Genomic DNA, 24,495 nt, shown 5'->3' with positions numbered 1-24,495 from the left:
ATACCACTCAGATAACCAACTCCCATCCTCTCTCTCAATTCAGTTTTTTAAGGGCTTTATTGGCATGGGAAACATATGTTAACATTGCCAAAGCAAGTGAAGTAGATAATAAACAAAAGTGAAATAAACAATAAAGATTCTCTCTCTCTCACACACACTCACACACCACACCCCTCAAAATAAATGCTGGAGTTTTGACCCAAGCCGTGACCCACTAGGGTCCACTAGGTCACATGACTAACTGGCCTGTAAACCTCCCCCACCACTCCCAACCCAACCCCCTCCTCCTTTCGGGGGCCGGCCTAGCCGCCGAGGCCAGGGGTGAGAAAGCCACAGAGACCTCAGAGAACTGATCAGAGAAGGACTGAGAAAGAGGGAAGGAGCAAGAAACAAAAAGAGAAAGCAAACAGAAAGAAATCGAGAGAGGGGAACAGAGAGAGAGGGATATAGAGAGGGTAAAAGCACCTAGAGGAGTCATGAAGCCGAATCTGCCACGGAGGATGCAGTATCAACAGTGATATAGTGGCTTTATATATATTTCAAATATATTTGATACGGCGCTACCAGTGTGGATGGTGGCCAGGAGACTCACTGGCAGACTAGGACCAGTATGAAATGGATACATGGGAAGGTATGGGTGTGTGGTGTGTGTGTGTGTGTGTGTGTGTGGTGTGTGTGTGTGTGTGTGTGTGTGTGTGTGTGTGTGCGTGTGCGTGTATATGCATGTGTGTGTGTGTAGAGGGAGGGTGTAGATGTGTTGCTCTTTAGGAGATTGAGACTACAGGACATTAAACAGTAATGATTTAGCTTGTTTTGTGTTTGTATCTGATACCATTGACGATTTTATCATGGCTTTCAGTGAACTTCGATCTGGTATTAGAGAATGGGCCTATAGTTGTCTGTAGGAAAACTGTGATTTGTTTCTAGTGAACTGTAGATTTGAACCAAATGCTTGGATTTAGATTTTTAGGATGGTCAGTCATTCCATTTTCCTAATAAAATTTGGAAATATAATGTAAAACTGTTGTTGTGGTAAGAGGATTTGTTAGAATTCTGTCAACATTCCGGTAGCTTCCGCAGTAGCATTACCTTATCCGTGTGACAGTATGTCAGGATAAGAAAAGCCCCTTAGCGATGACTGTCAAAAGATTTGCAACTGCTACTGTGGAGATTTTCTGCTGAGCTAAACAAAAGTGTGTGTTTGGGGGGTGGGGCTTGGCGCTGTGGAGACAGGAAGCTTTTGTGATTGTGACTATAGTACATTTAACATTGGAGTCATTTAGCAGATGCTCTTATCCACAGCGACTTACAGTAAGTAGTGAGTGCATACATTTTCGTACTGGTCCCCCATGGGAATCAAACCGACAACCCTGGTGTTGCAAGCACCATGCTCTACCAACTGAGCCACACAGGACCTGCATTAGCTCATATTAACACACACATGTATGTCAGACTTTTTTGAGAGCGAGTTTGTGAGAGAGGGAAAGAGAGATAAGGACGGAAGAATACAGAGAGAGGGAGGAGAGGGGGCCGTTTATTTGCGGCCTGTGTCTGTGCAGCCCATCTGGAAAAGGTTTTTGTGCAGGCAACACAGGCAGTGTTTACGTGGTGCTACCGTGTGTGTGTGTGTGTGTGTGTGTGTGTGTGTGTGTGTGTGTGTGTGTGTGTGTGTGCAGGGGTAGCCCGGGGTCATCCTGGCTCCACAGAGACCTGTAAAATCCCCCGGGCCTTATTGGGGGACTCACAGCTGGGCCAACCTCTCAGTGCCCTCTCCTCAGAATACAGCCTTTCCCCTGTTTCACCATATTTGACCCCATGTTTTACCCCTGCTCAGTTGGTAGAGCATGCAGCTTGCAACGACAGGATAGTGGGTTGGTTTTCCTGGGACCACCCATACGTAAATAATATATCACACAAGACTGGAGTTCGCTTTGGATAAAAGTGTCTGCTAAAAGTAATATATTATCAGGAGGAAATCATAAGGTCTTTCCTGTACATGGTGGACTTGCAAAAGTCTCCCTGATCGATGCCCTGATTTTAATTTGATCTGGAGAAGAGTGTCCGCTAAATGACTTCAATGTAAAAGCATAGAAGTACATCATGGATAGAAAATGGTAGCTCACCAATGCGATGCAGGCAGTTGTGGGGATCCTTCTTAGACCAGTGTTGGTCGAGCTTGTTGTGTAGTATTTCCTGCTTTAACATCTGCTGTATATTCCCTGTACCTTTCTTATTGGGTTGTAAGCATGAGCTTATGCATAAGTGAATGACTGTAGTTTATATTCCTTATTTTTCTCTCTCTTCATCTGGCTGTCTCTTTCTGATGCACAGCTTCGACTTAAGTACTTCCTCTGTAAAGCACTTTGAAACAACGGCTAATTTAAAAATGTCTTTGCACGTACATTTGATTGATCGATTTAATTGATCAAGCTCTCATTCCTCGTGAAATACAATAATAATCTATCTCAAAGGAGTGGTATATCAGAATGGATTTGTTATGACAATCTGTTTCCATCGTTGTGTGTTTTAGGAGAGGGCCTCAGTGGCTGTAGTCTATGGACGCTTGGTGGTGTTCATTTTCTGATGCAGAGAACAATCAGTAACATGTTTTATATTGGTTAAGTGAGTTGTTAGCATGCCACCATTTTGTTTCAGCCTTACATCTGACTGATAGATAGTGCTTGGTTACATTTATTTCCCCATCAATCCATCCACCCACCCATCCATCCATCCGTCTGCCCATCCATCCTTCTATCCAGCCATTCTTTAATTCACTCCCACTCATTATCATAATCTGTTGACTCTTATCCTACCAAAGTGAAGCTCATTGCCTCCCATGCCTCTATCTGTTACAATCCCATCTTGTAGGTTCCTTCCTGACAGGGGCTAGCGTGTACAGGAGCTCCCTGTCCTAGGGCTATTTAAAACACAAAGTGAATGTGAGCAAAACTAACAACCATGGTGGGGTTGCCATAAGAATAGAATCTAGATTGTAGATTTTAATTCTCCGGGGGCATTGTGAAGTATTCCTTCTGATATCTCCCTCTCATTCCCCCTTTTTTTTTATCTCTCTCTATTTCAGTCTTTCTCTGCTACTTTCTCTACCTTTCTCTTCCTTTCTATTTCTATCTCTCTCCATTACTATCTCTTTCTGTCTTTCTCCTCTGTAGAATACCTTTCTCCCAGCAGCTTGCCAATGCGAGAGCTGCTTTTGTCAATGTGGGTAGGAGGGTTAATACAATGTAGTCTTTCATCTTAATCTTTTCTCTGCTGGGTATGTGAAGGTGCTGGGCTGGCTGACTCGGCTGTGTGTAAAGGTTTTTTCTTTTGGAATGGGGGGGGGGGGTAATTAGGATTATGTGAAGATCAATAGCAGCGGTGGGGGCGAGGGTGAGGTATATGGAGAGTTCAGAAGATTTTTAAATGTAGGCTCTAGTAAAATGTGATGTATTAGTGTAGGGTTAGCAGTTGGGGAGGTATTATTTTGGTTTAGCAACCAGCGTGTTTGTGTGTGTAGACCCAAGCTATTGAACCAACACACACAAGTGCACACACACACACACACACACACACACACACACACACAACCTCCCCCGACCACCAACACCCAACCGTCTTCACACAGAGAGCATCTGTCAACATGACAAAACAAAGGACTTGTTTTTTAGAAGAAATCCTCACTCATCAATGTAGCCTATTGAACAGACAGTAGCACGAATATCAATGAATCATCCCATTGTCTTTGGCCATTGAGAACCAATGAAGCAGTATCCTTCATGCTACTGATAGAACTGTAAAAAAACCTTGATCCTGGTGAACGCCTGATTTGACTCACACCTGCTTTGGCATAATCAGTCATAGTATTCTACTTCGAGTTGAATCGACTAAGTATTAAGCAAATGGTTGGGCTAACATTAAGAGGAAAGCATAATTATTAACGTTATTGGAACCTTTATCCCGGTGAGCTCTTGCTTTGGAGTAATCAATCAAATAATAGCCTAGACTTCTACTTTGTGTTGTAAAGCATTAACCAAATGGTTGGGCTGACGTTTGGAGGACAACCTGGGAATCTGAGCGAGACATGTTCCCTTTTTTCCTGTTGTTTCCTCAAGGACACACTGTCGAGGGAAATTCAATCCTATTTCAGAATGTGGAATTTTCCTATTTTCTCAGAGGGAAAGGGATGAGTTTGTGTGTGTTTGTGTGTGTGCGTGCGTGATGGGTGCTGTTTCCTTTCCTGCTGGAGAGCAATTGATCATCGATCAAAGAAGGGTGGATTCTAGGGGAGATCGGAAAGAGAAAATTGGCAACATACAGGAGTGACAATCAGTAGTGACAAGATATTTGTCACATTTACACATTTAGTCCGTAGTACACTTGGAACTTGTACATTCTGGTGTGTGCACTCCCACATGAGGAAGTCTTAACCCTTAAGGGCCCTACACACCCTAGGCAAAACAGAGCGACAGATGTTCGGTCTGTTCCAAAATTTGAGCCGCATAGAACTACATAACTACTGTAAGCAGAAAACAACGCTCCATCGCTGCGTTTGAGTAAAGTGTGTAGTGGCCTTTAGTGAGCGCTAACATGACTGTTTTTAAACACCTTTTTCATTATATTATTATTATTATTATTTATTTTTGGGTACAACTTGAGTACAACTTCCGAAGGGAAAATTAACGAATATTCTGATGCTTTCGTAGAAACATGACTCGACTTCGGCGAAATACAAAACAATTGTATAATTTTGAGATGCATATTTCCTCTGAGCACCATTATTCTATGAAGTTGCATCTGCAGTACCAGTCAAACGTTGGGACACACCTACTCATTCAAGGGTTTTTATTTATTTGTACTATTTTATAGATTGTAGAATAATAGTGAAGACATCAAAATGATGACATAACACATGGAATCATGTAGTAAACAAAAAAGAGTTAAACAAATCAGAATATATTTTATATTCGAGATTCTTCAAAGTAGCCACCCTTTGCCTTGATGACAGCTTTGCACACTCTTGACATTCTCTCAACCAGCTTCATGAGGTAGTTTTTTATGATTTGTTTAACACTTTTTTGGTTACTACATGATTTCATATGTCTTCACTATTATTCTACAATGTCTAAAATAGTAAAAATAAAGAAAAACCCTTGAATGAGTAGGTGTTCTAAAACTTTTGACTGGTACTGTATGCCTAAATGGCAGACACATCTGTATTGATAAAAACATATCTTTATTCACGCAGACACATCTGTATTGATCAAAACATATCATTATTCACGCAGACACATCTGTATTGATCAAAACATATCTTTATTCACGCAGACACATCTGTATTGATCAAAACATATCTTTATTCACGCAGACACATCTGTATTGATCAAAACATATCTTTATTCACGCAGACACATCTGTATTGATCAAAACATATCTTTATTCACGCAGACACATCTGTATTGATGAAAACATATCTTTATTCACGCACACACATCTAATGAACACATTTGCAGCTGACCTGTTGCTAATGACGTCAGGCTACAAGGACACACTTGGGATAATGTCTTAAGATCTGGGCTCTGTGGTCTTCCCAGGGGGTCCTGGGGGGGATCTTCTCTAGTATGGGAGGGAGTCTTTGTTTCAGTGTGAGCTGAGAGCCAGGAATATACCAGAGAGGATTACAGAGAGAGAAGATCGAGGGAAGAAAGAAAGACGGGTAGGACATTGGGTACTCTGATGTAGGAGGAAGTTAAAATACCTATACAATGGTACCGCTTAATTACAGTATAAGCAAAAATAGTTAATTATGCATTGTGTACAGATTTTGTGTAATCAGTAATCGCACATTATTTCTTTAAATTCACAAGAAATGTATAAACAAACTGAAATTAGTTTTAGGAATGTCTTAAATCGGCTTATATGTTTCACAATATCCAATCACTACTCATATTGACAATGCGCAAGGCACTTATAGCCAATGAGCTTTGATGTATTGATTCATTGGTTGAACTGGCACAGTGTAGTATTGTTATAGTTCCCCTCATCTGTTTCTATGAAAACAATCCCTTTACAAGGGTGAGACTTTTTCACAAACCAGAAAGAGAAAATAAAATGGAGGAGGAGAGAGAAAGACAGCGAGTGAGAGAGGGGCTGTGTTTTTTAAGAGGAACCTGTCCCATTGAGTCCCCCTTTAAAATGCCTGAGTTACATTTCCTGATTGCTTTAAAGTTTGGAATGGCACCGGGGCTGACCTCGGCGGAAAACAATGTGGCCTTTAACGGAGCTCAAGGGGAGGGATGGGGGGGTAACCGTAAAACAACCATGGAGTTCAAGATGAGGTTGAGTGCTGGCCGGGGCATTGTGATCTCTTCTCACACCTCAGTGAAGTGATTTAACACAGCTGACCTCGCGGTGACCCCACCAACAGACCCCACAAAAACACACACACTGATGCTCTCACACACGCACAGTCAAATTGAAGAAAAAAAAGTAGAAAAATCAAACGTACACGCAACCCTTAGGCATCTAACGTAACACAACCCAAAGTAGCACAACGCAACGTCCCGCAACTTCCCGCCATATCATACTTCACATCACAACCTCTTTTTGACTGGCTGTGAATTGTGAGGACGTAAACTAAAGGCTTGGCATCAGTGGAATGTGAACCGTGCCATCAAAGCAGCCAGTCAGGCCATGTGTTCAGGCAGTAACAAGTAACAATCAATGATGGGAGCTGTTTAGAAGCCACCAGGCAGACATCTTAGAGTTTATGTACATCACTGATAACAACCAATGATGGGAGCTGTTTAGAAGCCACCAGGCAGACATCTTAGAGTTTATGTACATCACTGATAACAACCAATGATGGGAGCTGTTTAGAAGCCACCAGGCAGACAGGGTTTATGTACATCACTGATAACAACCAATGATGTATTGTGCATTCGGAAAGAATTCAGACACCTTGAATTTTTACACATTTTGTTAAGGTACAGCCTTATTCTAAAATGGATTAAATAAATATAAATTCGTATCAATCTACACACAATACCTCATAATGACAAAGCGAAAACAGGTTTTTAGAAATGTTTGTTTTTTAATACATTTCAGAAAAACTTTAACATAAGTGTTCAGACCCTTTGCTATGAGACTTGAAATTAAGCTCAGTTGCATCCTGTTTCCATTGATCATCCTTGAGATGTTTCTACAACTTGATTTGAGTACATCTGTGGTAAATTCAATTGATTGGACATGATTTGGAAAGGCACACACCTGTCTATATATGTTGACATTGCATGTTAGTGCAAAAACCAAGCCATGAGGTTGAAGGAATTGTCCGTAGAGCTCCGAGACAGGATTATGTCAAGGCACAGATCTGGGTAAGGGTACCAAAACATTTCTGCAGGTCTCCAAGAACACAGTGGCCTCCATCATTCTTAAATGGAAGGCATTTGGAACCACAAGACTCTTCCTAGAGCTGTCCGCCAGGCCAAACTGAGCAATCGGGGGAGAAGGGCCTTGGTCAGGGAGGTGGCCAAGAGCCTGATGGTCACTCTGACAGAGCTCCAGAGTTCCTTTGTGGAGATGTGAGAACCTTCCAGAAGGACAGCCATCTCTGCAGCACTCCACCGATCAGGCCTTTTATGGTAGAGTGGCCAGCTGGAAGCCACTCCGCAGTAAAAGGCAAATGACAGCCCTCTTGGGACTCTCAGACCTTGAGAAACAAGATTCTCTGGTCTGATGAAACCAAGATTGAACTCTTTGGCCTGAATGCCAAGCGTCACGTCTGGAGGAACCCTGGCACCATCCCTACGGTGAAGCATGATGGTGGCAGCATCATGCTGTGGGGATGTTTTTCTGGGACACTAGTCAGGATCGAGGGAAAGATGAACGGAGCAAAGTACAGAGAAATCCTTGATGAAAACCTGCTCCAGAGCGCTCAGGACCTCAGACTAGGGCGAAGGTTCACGTTCCAACAGGACAACGACCCTAAGCACACAGCCAAGACAACGCATGAGTGGCTTCGGGACAAGTCTCTGAATGTCCTTATTGCCCAGCCAGAGCCCCGACTTGAACCCGATCAAACATCTCTGGAGAGACCTGAAAATAGCTGTGCAGCGACACTCCCCATCCAACCTGACAGAGCTTGAGAGGATCTGCAGAGAGAAATGGGAGAAACTCCCCAAATACAGGTGTGCCAAGCTTGTAGCGTCATACTCAAGGCTGTAATCGCTGCCAAAGTTGCTTCAACAAAGTACTGAGTAAAGGGTCTGAATACTTATGTAAATGTATATTTCCATGTTTTATTTTTTATAAATTTGCAAACATTTCTAGAAACCTGTTTTTGCTATGTCATTATTGGGTATTGTGTATAGATTGATGAGGGGGGAAAAACAATTGAATCAATTTTAGAATAGGGCTGTAACGTAAGAAAATGTGGAATAAGTCAAGGGGTCTGAATACTTTCCGAATGCACTGTATATTAACCCTGGATTGCTTATGCTATGTATTGGCCATTGAGAGGCTTTAAAGCTACCGGTCGGCCATATTGGCATTCCTCAGAAAACAGTCCTCCATAGGAATTCTACAGTATTTCATTTAAATGGTTCAAAGACTAAATTCAGTTTTTAAGTATTTGTTTCTTTTAGTGGGGACAGTAACATTAGTACTTTCCAAAAATGATACTTTAAGGAAAATGTTGTAGTCTTTTTACATTTTTGATATTTAAGTTTAGCTCACATACTATAGTTTAAAAGTATGCGTTAAGGCGTCTGTAATACAATAAACGTGGCAAAAAGAAATGTAGACATTAATACATGCATTTCTATAATATTTTTTTGACATTTTAGAAATAGCCTACAAGTCAATTGGCACCTCTTTGTCAAAATGGAAAGACATTCACTTAATGTCAAAAGATTAAGAAAGAAGGAAAGAAAGACAGACAGTTTTTTGAATCAAATCACATTTTATTTGTCACGTACACGTTTTTAGCAGATGTTATTGCGGGTGTAGCGAAATGCTTGTGTTTCTGGCTCCAACCGTGCAGTAGTATCTAACAATTCACAATAATACACACAAATCTAAAAGTAAAAGAATGGAATTAAGAAATATCTGAATATTAGATTGAGCAATGTCGGAGTGGCATTGACTAAAATACAGTGTGTGTGTGATATATATATATATATATATATATATATATATATATATATGAGATGAGTAAAGCTGTATGTAAACATTATTTAAACATTATTAACCTCTCTTGGGCAGGTGGGACGCTAGCGTCACCCACCCACGGTTCACACTATTCAACAGCCAGTGAAAAATCAGAGCGCCAAATTCAAAACCACAAAATGTCATAATTCAAAGTTCTCAAACATACGACTATTTTACACCATTTTAAAGATACACGTCTCCTTAATGTAACCACGTTGTCCGATTTCAAAAAGGCTTTACGGCGAAAGCATAAAGTTAGATTATGTTAGGACAGTTCCAACACAAGAAAAACCACACAGCCATTTTCCTAGCAAGGACTGGCATCACAAATACCAGAAATTCAGCTAAAATTATGCACTAACCTTTGACGATCTTCACCAGATGACACTCCTAGGACATCATGTTACACAATACATGCATTTTTTGTTCGATCAAGTTGATATTTATATCCAAAAACAGCCTTTTACATTGGCGCGTCATGTTCAGAAAATATTTTGCCTCCAATACTGCCGGTGAATCAGCACAAAAATGTACAAAAATACTCATCATAAACGTTGATAAAATATTAAACTGTTATTCAAAGAATTATAGATGAACATCTCCTTTTATGCAACCGCTGTGACAGATTTCAAAAAAGCTTCATGGGGAAAGCACACTTTGCAATAATCTGAGTACTGCGCTCAGAAAAATACACTAGGCAATACAGATACCCGCCATTTTGGAGTCATCTAAAATCATAAATAGCATTAGAAATATTCACTTACCTTTGATGATCTTCATCAGAAGGCACTTCCAGGGATCCCAGGTCCACAATAAATGTTGTTTTGTTCGATAAAGTCCATAATTTATGTCCAAATAACTCCTTGTTGTTTCCGCGTTCAGTAAACTACTCCCAAGTGTAGGAAGCGCGGTCAAAATGTCACGACGAAAAGTAAAAAAAAAGTTATATTTATGTTTGTTCAAACGTTGTATAGCATCAATCTTTAGGGCCTTTTTAACTTAGAACTTCAATAATTTCAACCGGACGATTCTAGTGTCTTGAAAAACGCTTTGGAACCCAGCTAACTCTCACATGAATGCGTGCGCCAATGAACTCATTTGCTTTCCTGAGTCAACAACTTCCAACTTCCTCTGTTCGCTCTCTGTTCATCATAGACCCCCCCAAAAAATTTCTAAAGACTGTTGACATCTAGTGGAAGCCTTAGGAAGTGCAAAATGAACCCTAAGTCACTGTGTGTTCGATAGGCAATGACTTGAAAGGACTACAAGCACCAGAATTCCCACTTCCTGGTTAGATTCTTCTCAGGTTTTTGACTGCCATATGAGTTCTGTTATACTCACAGACACCATTCAAACAGTTTTAGAAACTTCTGAGTGTTTTCTATCCAAATCTACTAATAATATGCATATTCTAGTTCCTGGGCCCGAGTAGTAGGCCGTTTAATTTGGGTGCGTTTTTCATGAAAATACTGCCCCCTACCCAAGAGAAGTTAAAGTGAGTAGTGTTCCATTATTAACGTGGACAGTGATGCCAAGTCTATCTATATAGGGCAGCAGCCTCTAAGGTGCAGGGTTACGTAACCGGGTGGAAGACTGTTAGTGATGGCTATATAGCAGTCTGATGGCCTTGAGATAGAAGCAGTTTTTCAGTCTCTCGGCCCCAGCTTTGATGCACCTGTACTGACCTCGCCTTCTGGATGATAGCGGAGTGAACAGGCAGTGGCTCGGGTGGTTGATGTCCTTGATGATCTTTTTGGCCTTCCTTTGATGTTGGGTGCTGTAGGTGTCCTGGGGGGCAGGTAGTTTGCTGCCGGTGATGCGTTGGGCAGACCGCACCACCCTCTGGAGAGCCCTGCGGTTGCGGGCGGTGCAGTTGCCGTACCAGGCGGTGATACAGCTTGACAGGATGCTCTCAATTGTGCATCTGTAAAAGTTTCTGAGAGGGTTATAGGGGCTAAATTTCTTCCGTCTCCTGAGGTTGAAGAGGCACTGTTGTACCTTCTTCACCACACTGTCTGTGTGGGTGGATCATTTCAGATCGTTTGTTGATGTTGAGTGAGAGGTTGTTTTCCTGGCACCACTCCCCCAGGGCCCTCACCTCCTCCCTGTAGACTGTCTTGTAATTGTTGGTAATCAAGCCCACTACTGTTGTCGTCTGTAAACTTGATGATTGAGTTGGAGGCATGCATGGCCACTCAGTCATGGGTGAACAGGGAGTACAGGAGGGGGCTGAGCACGCACCCTTGTGGGGCCCCAGTGTTGAGGATCAGCAAAGTGGAGATGTTGTTTCCTACCTTCACCACCTGGGGGCAGCCTGTCAAAGTCCAGGACCCAATTGCACAGGGGGGGGGGGGGGGGGGGGGGGTTGAGACCCAGGGCCTCAAGCTTAATGATGAGCTTGGATGGTACTATGGTGTTGAAGGCTGAGCTGTAGTCAATGAACAGCATTCTTACATAGGTATTCCTTTTGTCCAGATAGGATAGGACAGTGTGCAGATCGTCTGTGGATCTTTGGGACGGTAAGCAAATTGAAGTGGGTCTAGAAGGGTGTCAGGTAGAGGTAGAAGTGATATGATCCTTAACTAGCCTCTCAAAGCACTTTATGATGACAGAAGTGAGTGCTACGGAGCAATAGTAATTTAGTTCAGTTACCTTTGCTTTCTTGTGTACAGGAACAATGGTGGACAGCTTGAAGCATGTGGGGACAGCAGACTGGTATAGGGAGAGATTGAATATGTCCGTAAACACTCCAGCAAGCAGGTCTGCGTATGCTCTGAGGACGCGGCTAGGGATGCCGTCTGGGCCGGCAGCCTTGCGAGGGTTAACACGCTTAAATGTGTTATTCATGTTGGCCACGGAGAAGGAAAGCCCTCAGTCCTTGGTAGCGGGTTGCGTCGGTGGCACAGTGTGATCCTCAAAGTGGGCGAAGGTGTTTAGCTTGTCCGGATGCAAGATGTTGGTGCCTGCGACGTGGCTCGGTTTCCCTTTGTAGTCTGTGATTGACTGTAGACCCTGCCACATACGTCTTGTTTGTGAGCTGTTAAATTGCGACTCCACTTTGTCTCTATACTGATGTTTTGCCCGTTTGATTGCCTTACGGAGAGAATAACTACACTGTTTGTATTCGGCCATATTCCCAGTCACCTTGCCATGGTTAACCTGTTTGGGCTAGGGGGCAGTATTGAGAATTTTGGAAAAAATATGTGCCCATTTTTAACTGCCTCCTACACCAACTCAGAAGCTAGAATATGCATATTATTGTTCAGGTTTGGATAGAAAACACCCTAAAGTTTCTAAAACTGTTTGAATGGTGTCTGTGAGTATAACAGAACTCCTATGGCAGGCAAAAACCTGACAAGGTTTCATGCAGGAAGTGGCCTGTCTGACAAGGAGTCGTGCGTCTTGCATCTGTTTATTGAAGAGTAAGGATCTTAGCTGTAACGTGACAATTCCCAGGGCTCCAATAGGCTCTCAGAACCCGGGAAAAACCTGAACGATGACGAGGCAGCCTCTGGCTGAAACAGATTATCGCCTTATCCAAGTGGCCGATCAGAGGACCATTGAATGAGGCGCGTGCACGATTCGCCCCCGTGGAGAAATTTCATTCGGCTGTTTAGCTTATTGCAGATTCCCGGTCGGAATATTATCGCTTTTCTACGAGATAAATGGCATAAAAATTGGTTTTAAACAGCGGTTGACATGCTTCGAAGTACGGTAATGGAATATTTAGACATTTTTTGTCACGCCATGCGCCAAGCGCGCGACCGTTATTTACCATTCGTATAGTGTCTAGAACGCACGAACAAAACAGAGGATATTTGGATATAACGATGGATTATTTGGGACCAAACCTACATTTGTTATTGAAGTAGAAGTCCTGGGAGTGCATTCTGACGAAGAACAGGAAAGGTAAGAACATTTTTCTTATAGGAAATAGGATTTTGGTGAAGGCTAATCTTGCCGGGTGTCTAAATAGCTAGCCGTGATGGCTGGGCTATGTACTTAGAATATTGCAAAATGTGCTTCATCCGAAAAGCTATTTTAAAATCGGACATATCGAGTGCATAGAGGAGTAATGTATCTATAATTCTTAAAATAATTGTTATGCTTTTTGTGAACGTTTATCGTGAGTAATTTAGCAAACTGTTAGTAAATTCCCCGGAAGTATGCTTTTTCTGAACGTCACATGCTAATGTAAAAAGCTGTTTTTTGATATAAATATGAACTTGATTGAACAGACATGCATGTATTGTATAACATAATGTCCTAGGTGTGTCATCTGATGAAGACCATAAAAGGTTAGTGCTGCATTTAGCTGTGGTTTGGGTTTTTGTGACATTATATGCTAGCTTGAAAAATGGGTGTCTGATTATTTCTGGCTGGGCACTCTCCTGACATAATCTAATGTTTTGCTTTCGTTGTAAAGCCTTTTTGAAATCGGACAGTGTGGTTAGATTAAGGAGAGTCTTGTCTTTAAATAGCTGTAAAATAGTCATATGTTTGAGAAATTGAAGTAATAGTATTTCAAACGATTCAAAAATCGCGCCACTGAATTCAGGTGGCTGTTACGTAGGTGGGACGAATTCGTCCCGCCTTGCCCATAGAGGTTAAATGCGGTGGTTCACGTTTTCAGTTTTGCGCAAATGCTGCCATCTATTCACGGTTTCTGGTTTGGGTTGGTTTTAATAGTCACAGTGGGCACAACATCTCCTTTACACTTCCTGATGAACTCAGTAACTGTATCTGTGTATTCATCGATGTTATTCTCGGAGGCTACCCTGAACAATTTCTCCTAAATACTTCAACATTGCCTCCAGATGTACTAATCAAGGTCTGGATATGTCCATCTATGTCCAGAAAAGGACACATTAGTTGATTTTTTTATTAACCTTTATTTAACTAAGTCAGTAAAGATTAAAAAAATATTATTTACAATGACACTGGGCCAATTGTTCGCCGCCCTATGGGACTCCCAATCACGGCCGGTTGTGATACAGCCTGGAATCGAACCAGGGTCTCTGTAGTGACGCCTCAAGCACTGAGATGCAGTGCCTTAGACCGCTGCGCCAATCAAGAGCCCTATAAAACACCATTTATCCAAACCAACCCAATATTTATTTGATGCATGAAAAATAGTGATATGTGTTTTAAATGTAGCAACATCTGGCCAGTAGAAGACAAAAATCCTGGAAACTGGAGCAGGCTTCCTGTCTTATGTCGGGAAAAGGACACATAAGTAAATTATGAAATGTGGCAAGAAACATTTCACCAAGCCAATGTTCATTGAATGTGCATCAAACATGCTGGGGAAAAATGCAAAGTGTCATTGACTGTATGTGCTTGAAAAGTCAAAATCACACGCATTGGTAAAATTCAGTAACCTCTTTGTCCTTATTGTCATCGAAAGGCTAGCCCTGGCAAATTCATTCCTTGACTTGGACTGCAAAAGGATCCGGTACTCATTTTGGATGCCGGTACTTGTTATATTTAGGTGCAGGAGCTCCACAATACTTTGAGCTAATATTCTGTCAGAGAAACAGGAGCTCAAGCAGTAGAAAATTTGAGGTGCCGGTACTCGGCTCCGATGAGCTCCTGCCCAAGTCGAGCACTGGACAAATCGGTGTGTGAAACTAACTAGCAAGTATAGCTATTGTTGTCGTACAGTATGGCTGCCCTTTCTCCTCAACCTCGCACTTCCCCCTTCCTCCCCACAAAGGACCAAACCTAAACCCAGTCAATTTAAATGGTAATACCTTTGGGGCTTTCAAAAAGCTCCTCTCTTCACTTTTTTTAACATATCTTTGAGAGGCTTTGCAGTCCACGTTCCCACCATGCTAATAGCTTTTGGTACATGAACATAATGCCACTCTAGTGAGTCTCTCACTCTCCAGCTCGCTCCTTTCTCTTACATTCCCCTTTATTTCTCTCCCTCGCTGTCCCTCATTTGCTCAGTCTCTAGAACGTTCTTTTTCTATCTCTTTCACACTCTTTCACTCGCTCTCGCTCTTTCACTCGGTCTCTAGAATTTTGAATTTTCTCTATCTCTCTCACGTTCTCTCTTTCTCACTCATTCCTTCTATCCACCAGGTCCCAGTTATTATCCTTGGATTGTGGGGTAAAACGGTATGGAGTATATGTTGCCTTTCCTTGAGCATTGCAGCTCCTATTGATTACAATTGATGTAGCATTTGGATTTTGCCTTCCAAGGCCCATTCTCACTGCAAACACATACTTGATGGCAGAACATTTTTGCATTAGGCCCCTATACTTTGGTGGGGATTTAGACCGAGGTCACAGGCCAGAGCTTTCTCTGGAACGCCCTAAAAACACACCACTTCAATACAAGTAACTTCATAACAGTATAAAAGCACATTTTCCCTAATCCTTTTCCTAACTTTAACCTAATTATCTTAACCTGCTACATCAATTCTCCTAACCTGCTGCATAAGTTTTCCATACCTGCTGTGAAAAGTCGAAGCTGTATCAAAGTGGTGTTTTTGGGGAGTCCCGCTTTCTCTCTCTAGCACCAGCAGCTGTCTTCCGTGGTACTAAAGCATGGGCTAAATGATGACTGGGGGGGGGGGGGGGGGGGGGGGTCATTGCTATCTGATCAGGAAGCTGCATTCCTGTGTAGGGGGCTTCACACTGACACCACAAGAGAGATTACCAGAATGTTATAACACTTGATAATAGCATACATTTTTTTCAAGCGATTTATAATAATAATTATTATACAATTCATTCATAATCCACTTTTCATTTAAAAACAGTCTCAAAGTGCTACAGTGAGTGCATTAAAATAATAAAAACTAGAGGAAGACAGAGGACACAACTAGACCGGGCTACTGACACAAAGAAGGCATCTGACAAGGGACGGGGACAATAAGGAACAATGGTAAATCAACTGTAGGCCTTCCTAAAGAGAAGAGTATTTAGGCCAGGTTTTAAAGGAGCCCAGAGTCTGTGGTGCCCTCAGGTTGTCCAGGAGTATTTTCCAGAGGCTTATAAATGTTTTTGGTCCTGTTGCTTTGGACATTAGCTAAACAAACCCAGACTGACAGGGCAAACAGGAAAGAGCTATATATATAAAAAAAAAAGACCATGATGTCGAAGATAGCTACCAACTTCAGCTTTCACAAAACACACTCTTCAGCAAATTGTGTGTCTTTTTGTGTTTGCATGAGTGGATGTGTGTGTGTGTGCGTGCGCGCGTGTGTGCGTGTGTGTGTGTGTAAAGTGGTTCTACCTCCCATCACTGTGTTTCTATTAAGGCCATGCCATAGGACAGAGTTCCGGGTGTGTTGGGCCCTTAGCAGTGCAGCTGAGGCCATGCCCATGTGTGTCTCTACCCCCCCCCCCCCCCCCCACACACACACACACACACACACGCGTGCTAGGCCCCTGTAACCCCCTCCTGCCCGCGTGAACCTCCAGGGGGCTAGACAGAACCGCAGTCCTATTAGGCAGCTCAATGACCCTAAAGGCGTCAGCATGCTTCAGTTCGGCTGGCGCCTAGTCTGAACAAGTATGCTCACATATATTCCCTTAAAAGACCTTTGCTTGAAAAACAAGAAAAAAAGTGACAATAGTACTGTTTGTCCATTTTGAGACACTGTAGCCAGTATACACTTCCTCAAAATAGTCCAAATGAAACTAAGATAACTCAAGAAATGTGTCATTCATTTTGACGTTTTTGCAGAGGAGATCTTAGTAGTGCAATTTTACATCTAACTAAGATGTTTGGTGCAGTATTTCTCAATGAAGAAATGTGCATGAAAACGACTTTATTGAAGAATCCCTACTGTTGACCAATCATCGACGAAGGTGCATAGACTGCGGCTACTGACTTCGGTGTTCCTCGAGAAAAAAATGTGTGTCCGAACAGACGGAAAAACCCTTACCGACGTTCAAAATGAACAAAAACGTCACAAAATGCCAAAGTAATATATGCACAAACTGTTTCAGCTGGGAAGCATCCGGACGCCTTGACCCTATTTAGCAGTTCACTGACCCGAAAAAGAGGATTGAAAGCCATGTACATCTGATATCATAATCATCCCCCTCTCTCTCTGACACACACATACACAAACGCACACAAACGCATGCACACTTTCATACACTTACACACACACTCTTTCACACACTCCACTCTTTTTCTCACTCTCTTTCACCATCTCTGTCTATCGCTACGTCTTTCACCATCTCTGTCTATCACTACGTCTTTCACCATCTCTGTCTATCGCTACCTCTTTCACCATCTGTCTATCGCTACGTCTTTCACCATCTCTGTCTATCGCTACCTCTTTCACCATCTCTGTCTATCGCTACCTCTTTCACCATCTCTGTCTATCGCTACCTCTTTCACCATCTCTGTCTATCGCTACCTCTTTCACCATCTCTGTCTATCGCTACCTCTTTCACCATCTCTGTCTATCGCTACGTCTTTCACCATCTCTGTCTATCACTACGTCTTTCACCATCTCTCTTTCACCATCTCTCTTTCACCATCTGTCTTTCACCATCTCTGTCTTTCACCATCTCTGTCTTTCACCATCTGTCTTTCACCATCTCTGTCTTTCACCATCTGTCTTTCACCATCTGTCTTTCACCATCTGTCTTTCACCATCTGTCTTTCACCATCTCTGTCTTTCACCATCTGTCTTTCACCATCTCTGTCTATCGCTACCTCTTTCACCATCTGTCTATCGCTACCTCTTTCACCATCTGTCTTTCACCATCTCTGTCTATCGCTACCTCTTTCACCATCTCTGTCTTTCACCATCTCTGTCTATCGCTACGTCTTTCACCATCTCTGTCTATCGCTACATCTTTCACCATCTCTGTCTATCACTACCTCTTTCACCATCTCTGTCTTTCACCATCTCTGTCTATCGCTACCTCTTTCACCATCTGTCTATCGCTACCTCTTTCACCATCTCTGTCTTTTGTTCATTAGAGTTACCAGCCTCAGAAATTGCAGCCCAAATAAATGCTTCACAGAGTTCAAGTAACAGACACATCTCAATATCAACTGTTTAGAGGAAACTTTGTGAATCAGGCCTTCATGGTTGAATATCTGCAAAGAAGCCACTACCAAAGGACACCAATAAGAAGAAGAGACTTGCTTGGGCCAAGAAACACGAGCAATGAGCATTAGACCGGTGAAAATCTGTCCTTTGAGTCCAACTTTGAGATTTTTGGTTCCAACCGCCGTGCCTTTGTGAGACACAGAGTAGGTGAACGAAGGATCACTACATGTGTGGTTCCCACTGTGAAGCATGGAGGAGGAGGTGTGATGGTGTGGGGGTGCTTTGCTGGTGACACTGTCTGTGATTTTATTTAGAATTCAAGGCACACTTAACCAGCATGGCTAACACGGCATTCTACAGTGATCCGCCATCCCATCTGGTTTGCGCTTTGGGGGACTATAATTTGTTTTTCAACAGGACAATGACCCAACACACCTTCAGGCTGTGTAAGAGCTATTTGACCAAGAGTGCTGCATCAGATAACCTGGCCTCCACAATCACCCGACCTCAACCCAATTGAAATGGTTTGGGATGAATTGGACCGCAGAGGGAAGGAAAAGCAGCCAACAAGTGCTCAGCATATGTGGGAACTCCAAGACTGTTAGAAAAGCATTCCAGGTGAAGCTGGTTGAGAGAATGCCAAGAGTGTGCAAAGCCATCATCAAGGCAAAGGGTGGATACTTTGAAGAATCAAAAATCTAAAATATATTTTGATTTGTTTAACACTCTTTTGGTTACTATTCCATAGTTTTGATGTGTTCACTACTATTCTACAATGTAGAAAATAGTAAAAATAAAGAAAAACCGTTGAATGAGTAGGTGTGTCCAAACTTTTGATTGGTACTGTACATGCGTTCACATGTGTGTGTGTTTTGGGGGTTGGTACTGTGGTGGATTTTTGACAGAGCTAATTCTCCTGCCAGCTTGATGTGCCGGCAGAGAAGAAAGGGGCAGAAGGCCTGTGCTTAATTCCCCAGCCGTGCTCAGAGGATTTAGACGGTGGAGGAAGGTTGGGGGATTATGCAATTTAAGATTTTACAAGCGCTTCTATTTTCTCCGCAATGGGCTTCCCCTCTCATCCTAAAGAGTGTGAACCGCTCCTCTCAGTTTATATGATGTGTGCGGCACAAACACACAGACAGACTCACACACACTTCACACATACTGTAGTTCACACAGCTCAGTGAGATCTCTAATATAAGTCGACTGACACTTGAAGCCAACTAACACACTATCTTTCCTGTCTATTTTATATTCTCTCAACCTGCTTCTCCTCCGCTTGTACATACAGTACTGTAAAATGGAGATCCACAGCTGGGTATTAGCTACAGATAGCAACAAAAAGGGTTAAGTGTTGAAGCTGATTGCGAATGGAGAGCAGTATATGCACACAAACACAGGTGCATGCACAAACACGCGCGCGCACAATCACACACAAACAAAAACACACATACACACACACACACACATATACAGACACACAGCCTCTTTGGTGAGTGGAGATTGCCAATGATGATGCGCACCGCAGCTAAATCACCCCTTATTTAGAAGACTAGAGGAGATTATCACAAACAGGCGCTGAAAAGGAAAATGGCCCATTTTCAGACTTACAATGGAGCTTGTTTATTGGCGAATGAATATCTATACTTTGTTGCCGGTGTCGAAAAATAGACCCGAAATCAAAGTAACATTGCTATACAATACATTGTTTGGTCATTTCCATTGCTGTAGCTAGTAAATCTAGGCCAATGTGTTTACTTGTCCCTAGCATCTTGTAAATGCTTGTCAATGTACCTCATCCCATTACTAAAGCAGTGGGAACTATAATTGAGAAATGACTCCGATATGAAATCCTTCACAGCTGATTTTCAGGAACTTTTAAGTGTCATATTATGGTTTTTCTCTCAGATCTCCTGATAGGGAGAAATGTCAAGCGATTTCAGGCTCAAACCATTCTATCTGGGTGGATGATGGTACTGAAGTGGTTTTGACCTGGTTGGAGGGACTCATGCTCGCTCTGAAAAACTCCAACAGAGGTTGGCACTGCCAGTGCCCCGTAGGATGCCAATACAGATAGAGGGTAGGGGTTCAAACTCCCAAGGAGCTTGACTCACTTGGTGGTCCCAGAAAGATAGCAAAGACTTACTATCAACAGGATACCAGTTACAAACAACTTATCCTTAGGCCATTTATCCAAAAGTGTCGGATTTAAATCTTAGTGGGGGGGGGGGGTCTGTGACAGATGCAAATACAGAATGACACCCACTGAGTTTGAGACCCCTTCTGTGAAGAACCCTGTTTGGAGGTCTTTGCGAGGTAGTGTAGCTTAAGTTCGTTAACAGTTGAGACAAAATGTTTTATATAGTATGTATAAGCTGGAAGTAGAAGCCTAAGTGGTGTTGTACATTACTTTACTCCAATTAGGGGAGGGGTGGTAGGGTTAGGGGGAAGAAAAAAAAAATATATATATATATACATACACTACCGTTCAAAAGTTTGGGGTCACATAGAAATGACCTTGTTTTTGAAAGAAAAGCAAATTTTTTGTCCATTTAAAATAACATCAAATTGATCAGAAATACAGTGTAGACATTGTTAATGTTGTAAATGACTATTGTAGCAGGAAATGGCTGATTTTCTTTTTAATAGAATATCTACATAGGCGTACAGATCAGATCAGCAACCATCACTCCTGTGTTCCAATGGCACATTGTGTTAGCTAATTCAAGTTGATCAATTTAAAAGGCTAATTGATCATTAGAAAACCCTTTTGCAATTATGTTAGCACAGCTGAAAACTGTTATTCTGATTTAAAGAAGCAATAAAACTTTTGTTTTAGACTAGTTGAGTATCTGGAGCATCAGCATTTGGGTTCGATTACAGGCTCAAAATGGCCAGAAACAAAGACCTTTCTTTTGAAACTCGTCAGTCTATTCTTGTTCTGAGAAATGAAGGCTATTCCAATGCGAGAAATTGCCAATAAACTGAATATCTGGTACAACGCTGTGTAGTACTCCCTTCACAGAACAGTGCAAACTGGCTCTAACCAGAATAGAAAGAGGAGTGGGAGGCCCCGGTGCACAACTGAGCAAGAGGACCAGTCCATTTGAGTGTCTAGTTTGAGAAACAGATGCTTCACAAGTCCTCAACTGGCGGCTTCATTAAATAGTACCCGCAAAACACCAGTCTCAATGTCAACAGGGAAGAGGCGACTCCAGGATGCTGGCCTTCTAGGCAAAGTTGCAAAGAAAAAGCCATATCTCAGACTGGCCAATAAAAAAAAAAATATTAAGATTGGCAAAAGAACACAGACACTGGACGGAGGAACTCTGCCTAGAAGGCCAGCATCCCGGAGTCGCCTCTTCACTGTTGACGTTGAGACTGGTGTTTTGCGGGTACTATTTAATGAAGCCGCCAGTTGAGGACTTGTGAAGCATCTGTGCACCGGGGCCTCCCACTCCTCTTTCTATTCTGGTTAGAGCCAGTTTGCACTGTTCTGTGAAGGGAGTACTACACAGCGTTGTACCAGGTATTCTATAGTGGTTAGAGCTAGTTTGTGCTGTTCTGTGGGAGTAGTCCACAGCGTTGTACCAGACCTTCAGTTTATTGGCAATTTCTCGCATAGCGTAGCCTTCATTTCTCAGAACAAGAATAGACTGACGAGTTTCAGAAGAAAGGTCTTTGTTTCTGGCCATTTTGAGCCTGTAATCGAACCCAAATGCTGATGCATTTATTGCATTTATTAATCAGGACAACAGCTTTCAGCTGTGCTAACATAATTGCAAAAGGGTTTTCTAATGATCAATTAGCCTTTTAAAATGATAAACTTGGATTAGCTAACACAACATGCCATTGGATCGTAGGAGTGATTGTTGCTGATAATGGGCCTCTGTACGCCTATGTAGATATTCCATTAAAAAATATACAATTTCCAGCTGCAATAGTCATTTACAACATTAACAATGTCTACACTGTATTTCTGATCAATTTTATTTTAATGGACAAAAAAATGTGCGTTTCTTTCAAAAACAAGGACATTTCTAAGTGACCCCAAACTTTTGAACGGTAGTGTATATATTTACCCAAAAATATATGGGGGATTGGAAATGATGCAGACAATTACATTGATGGAAGACGCAATCTATCTGCAATATTACATCTCTCTACCCACAAAAAAAAACTGTTTGTCTCGACCAAGCTTCTATTTTAACATGCGCGCTCATCCGTACAATTCATTCCCGCTCCTACTTCCTCTCCCAATCCTCCTTACCTCATTTCTACACACGGGAGACCAGTATGAAAAATGTATGCACTCACTACTGTAAGTCGCTCTGGATAAGAGCATCTGCTAAATTACTAAAATGCAAATGTACACACAAAAACCATACCTTGCATGTGTTCCCCATTTACTCTCCTCATGACCTCCACCAAAACCCCTCCGCCCCTCGCCCTCCACCAAACCCATCTCCGCCCCTCGCCCTCCACCAAACCCTCTCCGCCCCTCGCCCTCCACCAAAACCCCTCTGCCCCTCGCCCTCCACCAAACCCATCTCCGCCCCTCGCCCTCCACCAAATCCTCTCCGCCCCTCGCCCTCCACCAAAACCCCTCTGCCCCTCGCCCTCCACCAAACCCATCTCCGCCCCTCGCCCTCCACCAAAACCCCTCTGCCCCTCGCCCTCCACCAAACCCATCTCCGCCCCTCGCCCTCCACCAAAACCCCTCTGCCCCTCGCCTAACATGCTAACCAGCTCCTATTTGCATGATGAGTGTGGCCGCATGTATTTTAGTACAGTGGGAATCACAGGCCCTCAGCATACGTATGTGTGCATGAATAAAGCCTTCAGTGGTCCTGGGCTGGGGAAACTCAAAATGGTTGCCCTACCCTCAAACAGACATCTTGTATTGTGTGGTAGGGAAAAGGAGGGAGCTGAGAAACATTATAGAAGATATCTTAAATATTTTTTAGGTCAGCAGTAACTTGTACCTGTATGAAACAACTGGTCTGGTCCGGTCTGGTCTGGTCCGGTCTGCTCTGGTCCAGTCTGCTTTGTTCCTCATACCTATCCTCCTCACTCATGCCTCATGTTCCGTCGCATAACAACCCAAGTCCATGGGCATGGTGAGATCAGATGCCAGGCGGCATGGCGCTCAAGCGGCCTCTCTGGCTGATTCTGTCGGTACGCAGGAGGCTCTGGACGACTGCGGTCGCCCTATCTGACATGACAGCTCCCAGCGCTCGCAGCCATTCTGCTACATACGGCTGACACAAAATGGAGGATGTGCGAGGGAGAGGATGTACAGAGAGGGGAGATGTTGTGCTGGTGTGGCAGGGACAGAATTAGGAATGTCCTACTCACTATAATGAGAGAAATTAAAAGGTGGTTTTAACGTTTCTTTTACATTTTTTTTTTTTTTTAAACTGCACTAAGGGATGCAAATTCTCAGACCATTTATTTGAACTGTAGGTTTTTGACATTATGGTTTTATGTTCAAGCAACAGTCTTGCAAGAACAATGGTAGTCATCAAATGTTATTGGTCACATACACATGGTTAGCAGATGTTATTGCGAGTGTACCGAAATACTTGTGCTTCTAGTTCCAACAGTGCAGTAATATCTAACAAGTCATCTAACAATTCCACAACAACTAACTAATACACACAAATCTAAGTAAAGGAATGGAATAACAATATATGGATGAGCAATCACCAAGAGGGCTTTGGACTGTAATGACTATACATTCATGTCTCTAAGATATGTAACTTTATTTGCTCAGTACAAGATTGGGGATGTGGCAGTGATCCCATGGAGTGAATGATTGGCCTTCTTGCATTTACATAATTGACATTATGTATGACTGATACGGAACTGTGAATAAATCTTCCCCCCTTATGTTCTATATCTCTCCTTTTTTTCTTTAATTCATCATTTTTTAATCTATTTCCTTTCCTTTTCTTCTTTGCTCTCTTTTGGTCTTTTCTGTCTCTCAGATGATCAGGCTGACCCACGCTTGTGCCTCATCTGTGGCGACCGTGCGACGGGCCTGCACTATGGCATCATCTCCTGCGAGGGCTGCAAGGGCTTCTTCAAGCGCAGCATCTGCAACAAGCGCGTCTACCGCTGCAGCCGTGACAAGAACTGTGAGATGTCGCGCAAGCAACGCAACCGCTGCCAGTACTGCCGCCTGCTCAAGTGCCTACAGATGGGCATGAACCGCAAAGGTACGTGTGGAAGAGTAGGAAAATGGCCGAAAGTTACT

The 24,495-nt window shown here is 42.7% G+C and overlaps 1 protein-coding gene across 7 annotated transcripts in view; it reads left to right on the top strand.

The window, feature by feature from the left end:
• Positions 1–24,495, top strand: part of LOC106570966 (nuclear receptor subfamily 6 group A member 1-A) — a 188,202-nt gene that overhangs the window by 150,445 nt on the left and 13,262 nt on the right. For 6 of the 7 annotated variants that reach the window (XM_014143591.3, XM_014143586.3, XM_014143624.3 and 3 more), the window contains one exon: positions 24,227–24,457. In XM_014143591.3, coding sequence (XP_013999066.2) covers positions 24,227–24,457 — 231 coding nt within the window. Of the gene's footprint in view, positions 1–80; positions 632–24,226; positions 24,458–24,495 lie in introns of those variants that run through there. The other variant, XM_014143639.3, reaches the window with a different exon arrangement.

Source organism: Salmo salar, chromosome 01, assembly GCF_965601325.2.
Source record: "Salmo salar chromosome 01, fSalSal1, whole genome shotgun sequence".
Taxonomy (NCBI): domain Eukaryota; kingdom Metazoa; phylum Chordata; class Actinopteri; order Salmoniformes; family Salmonidae; genus Salmo; species Salmo salar.
This window is presented reverse-complemented; position numbering and strand designations above follow the sequence as displayed.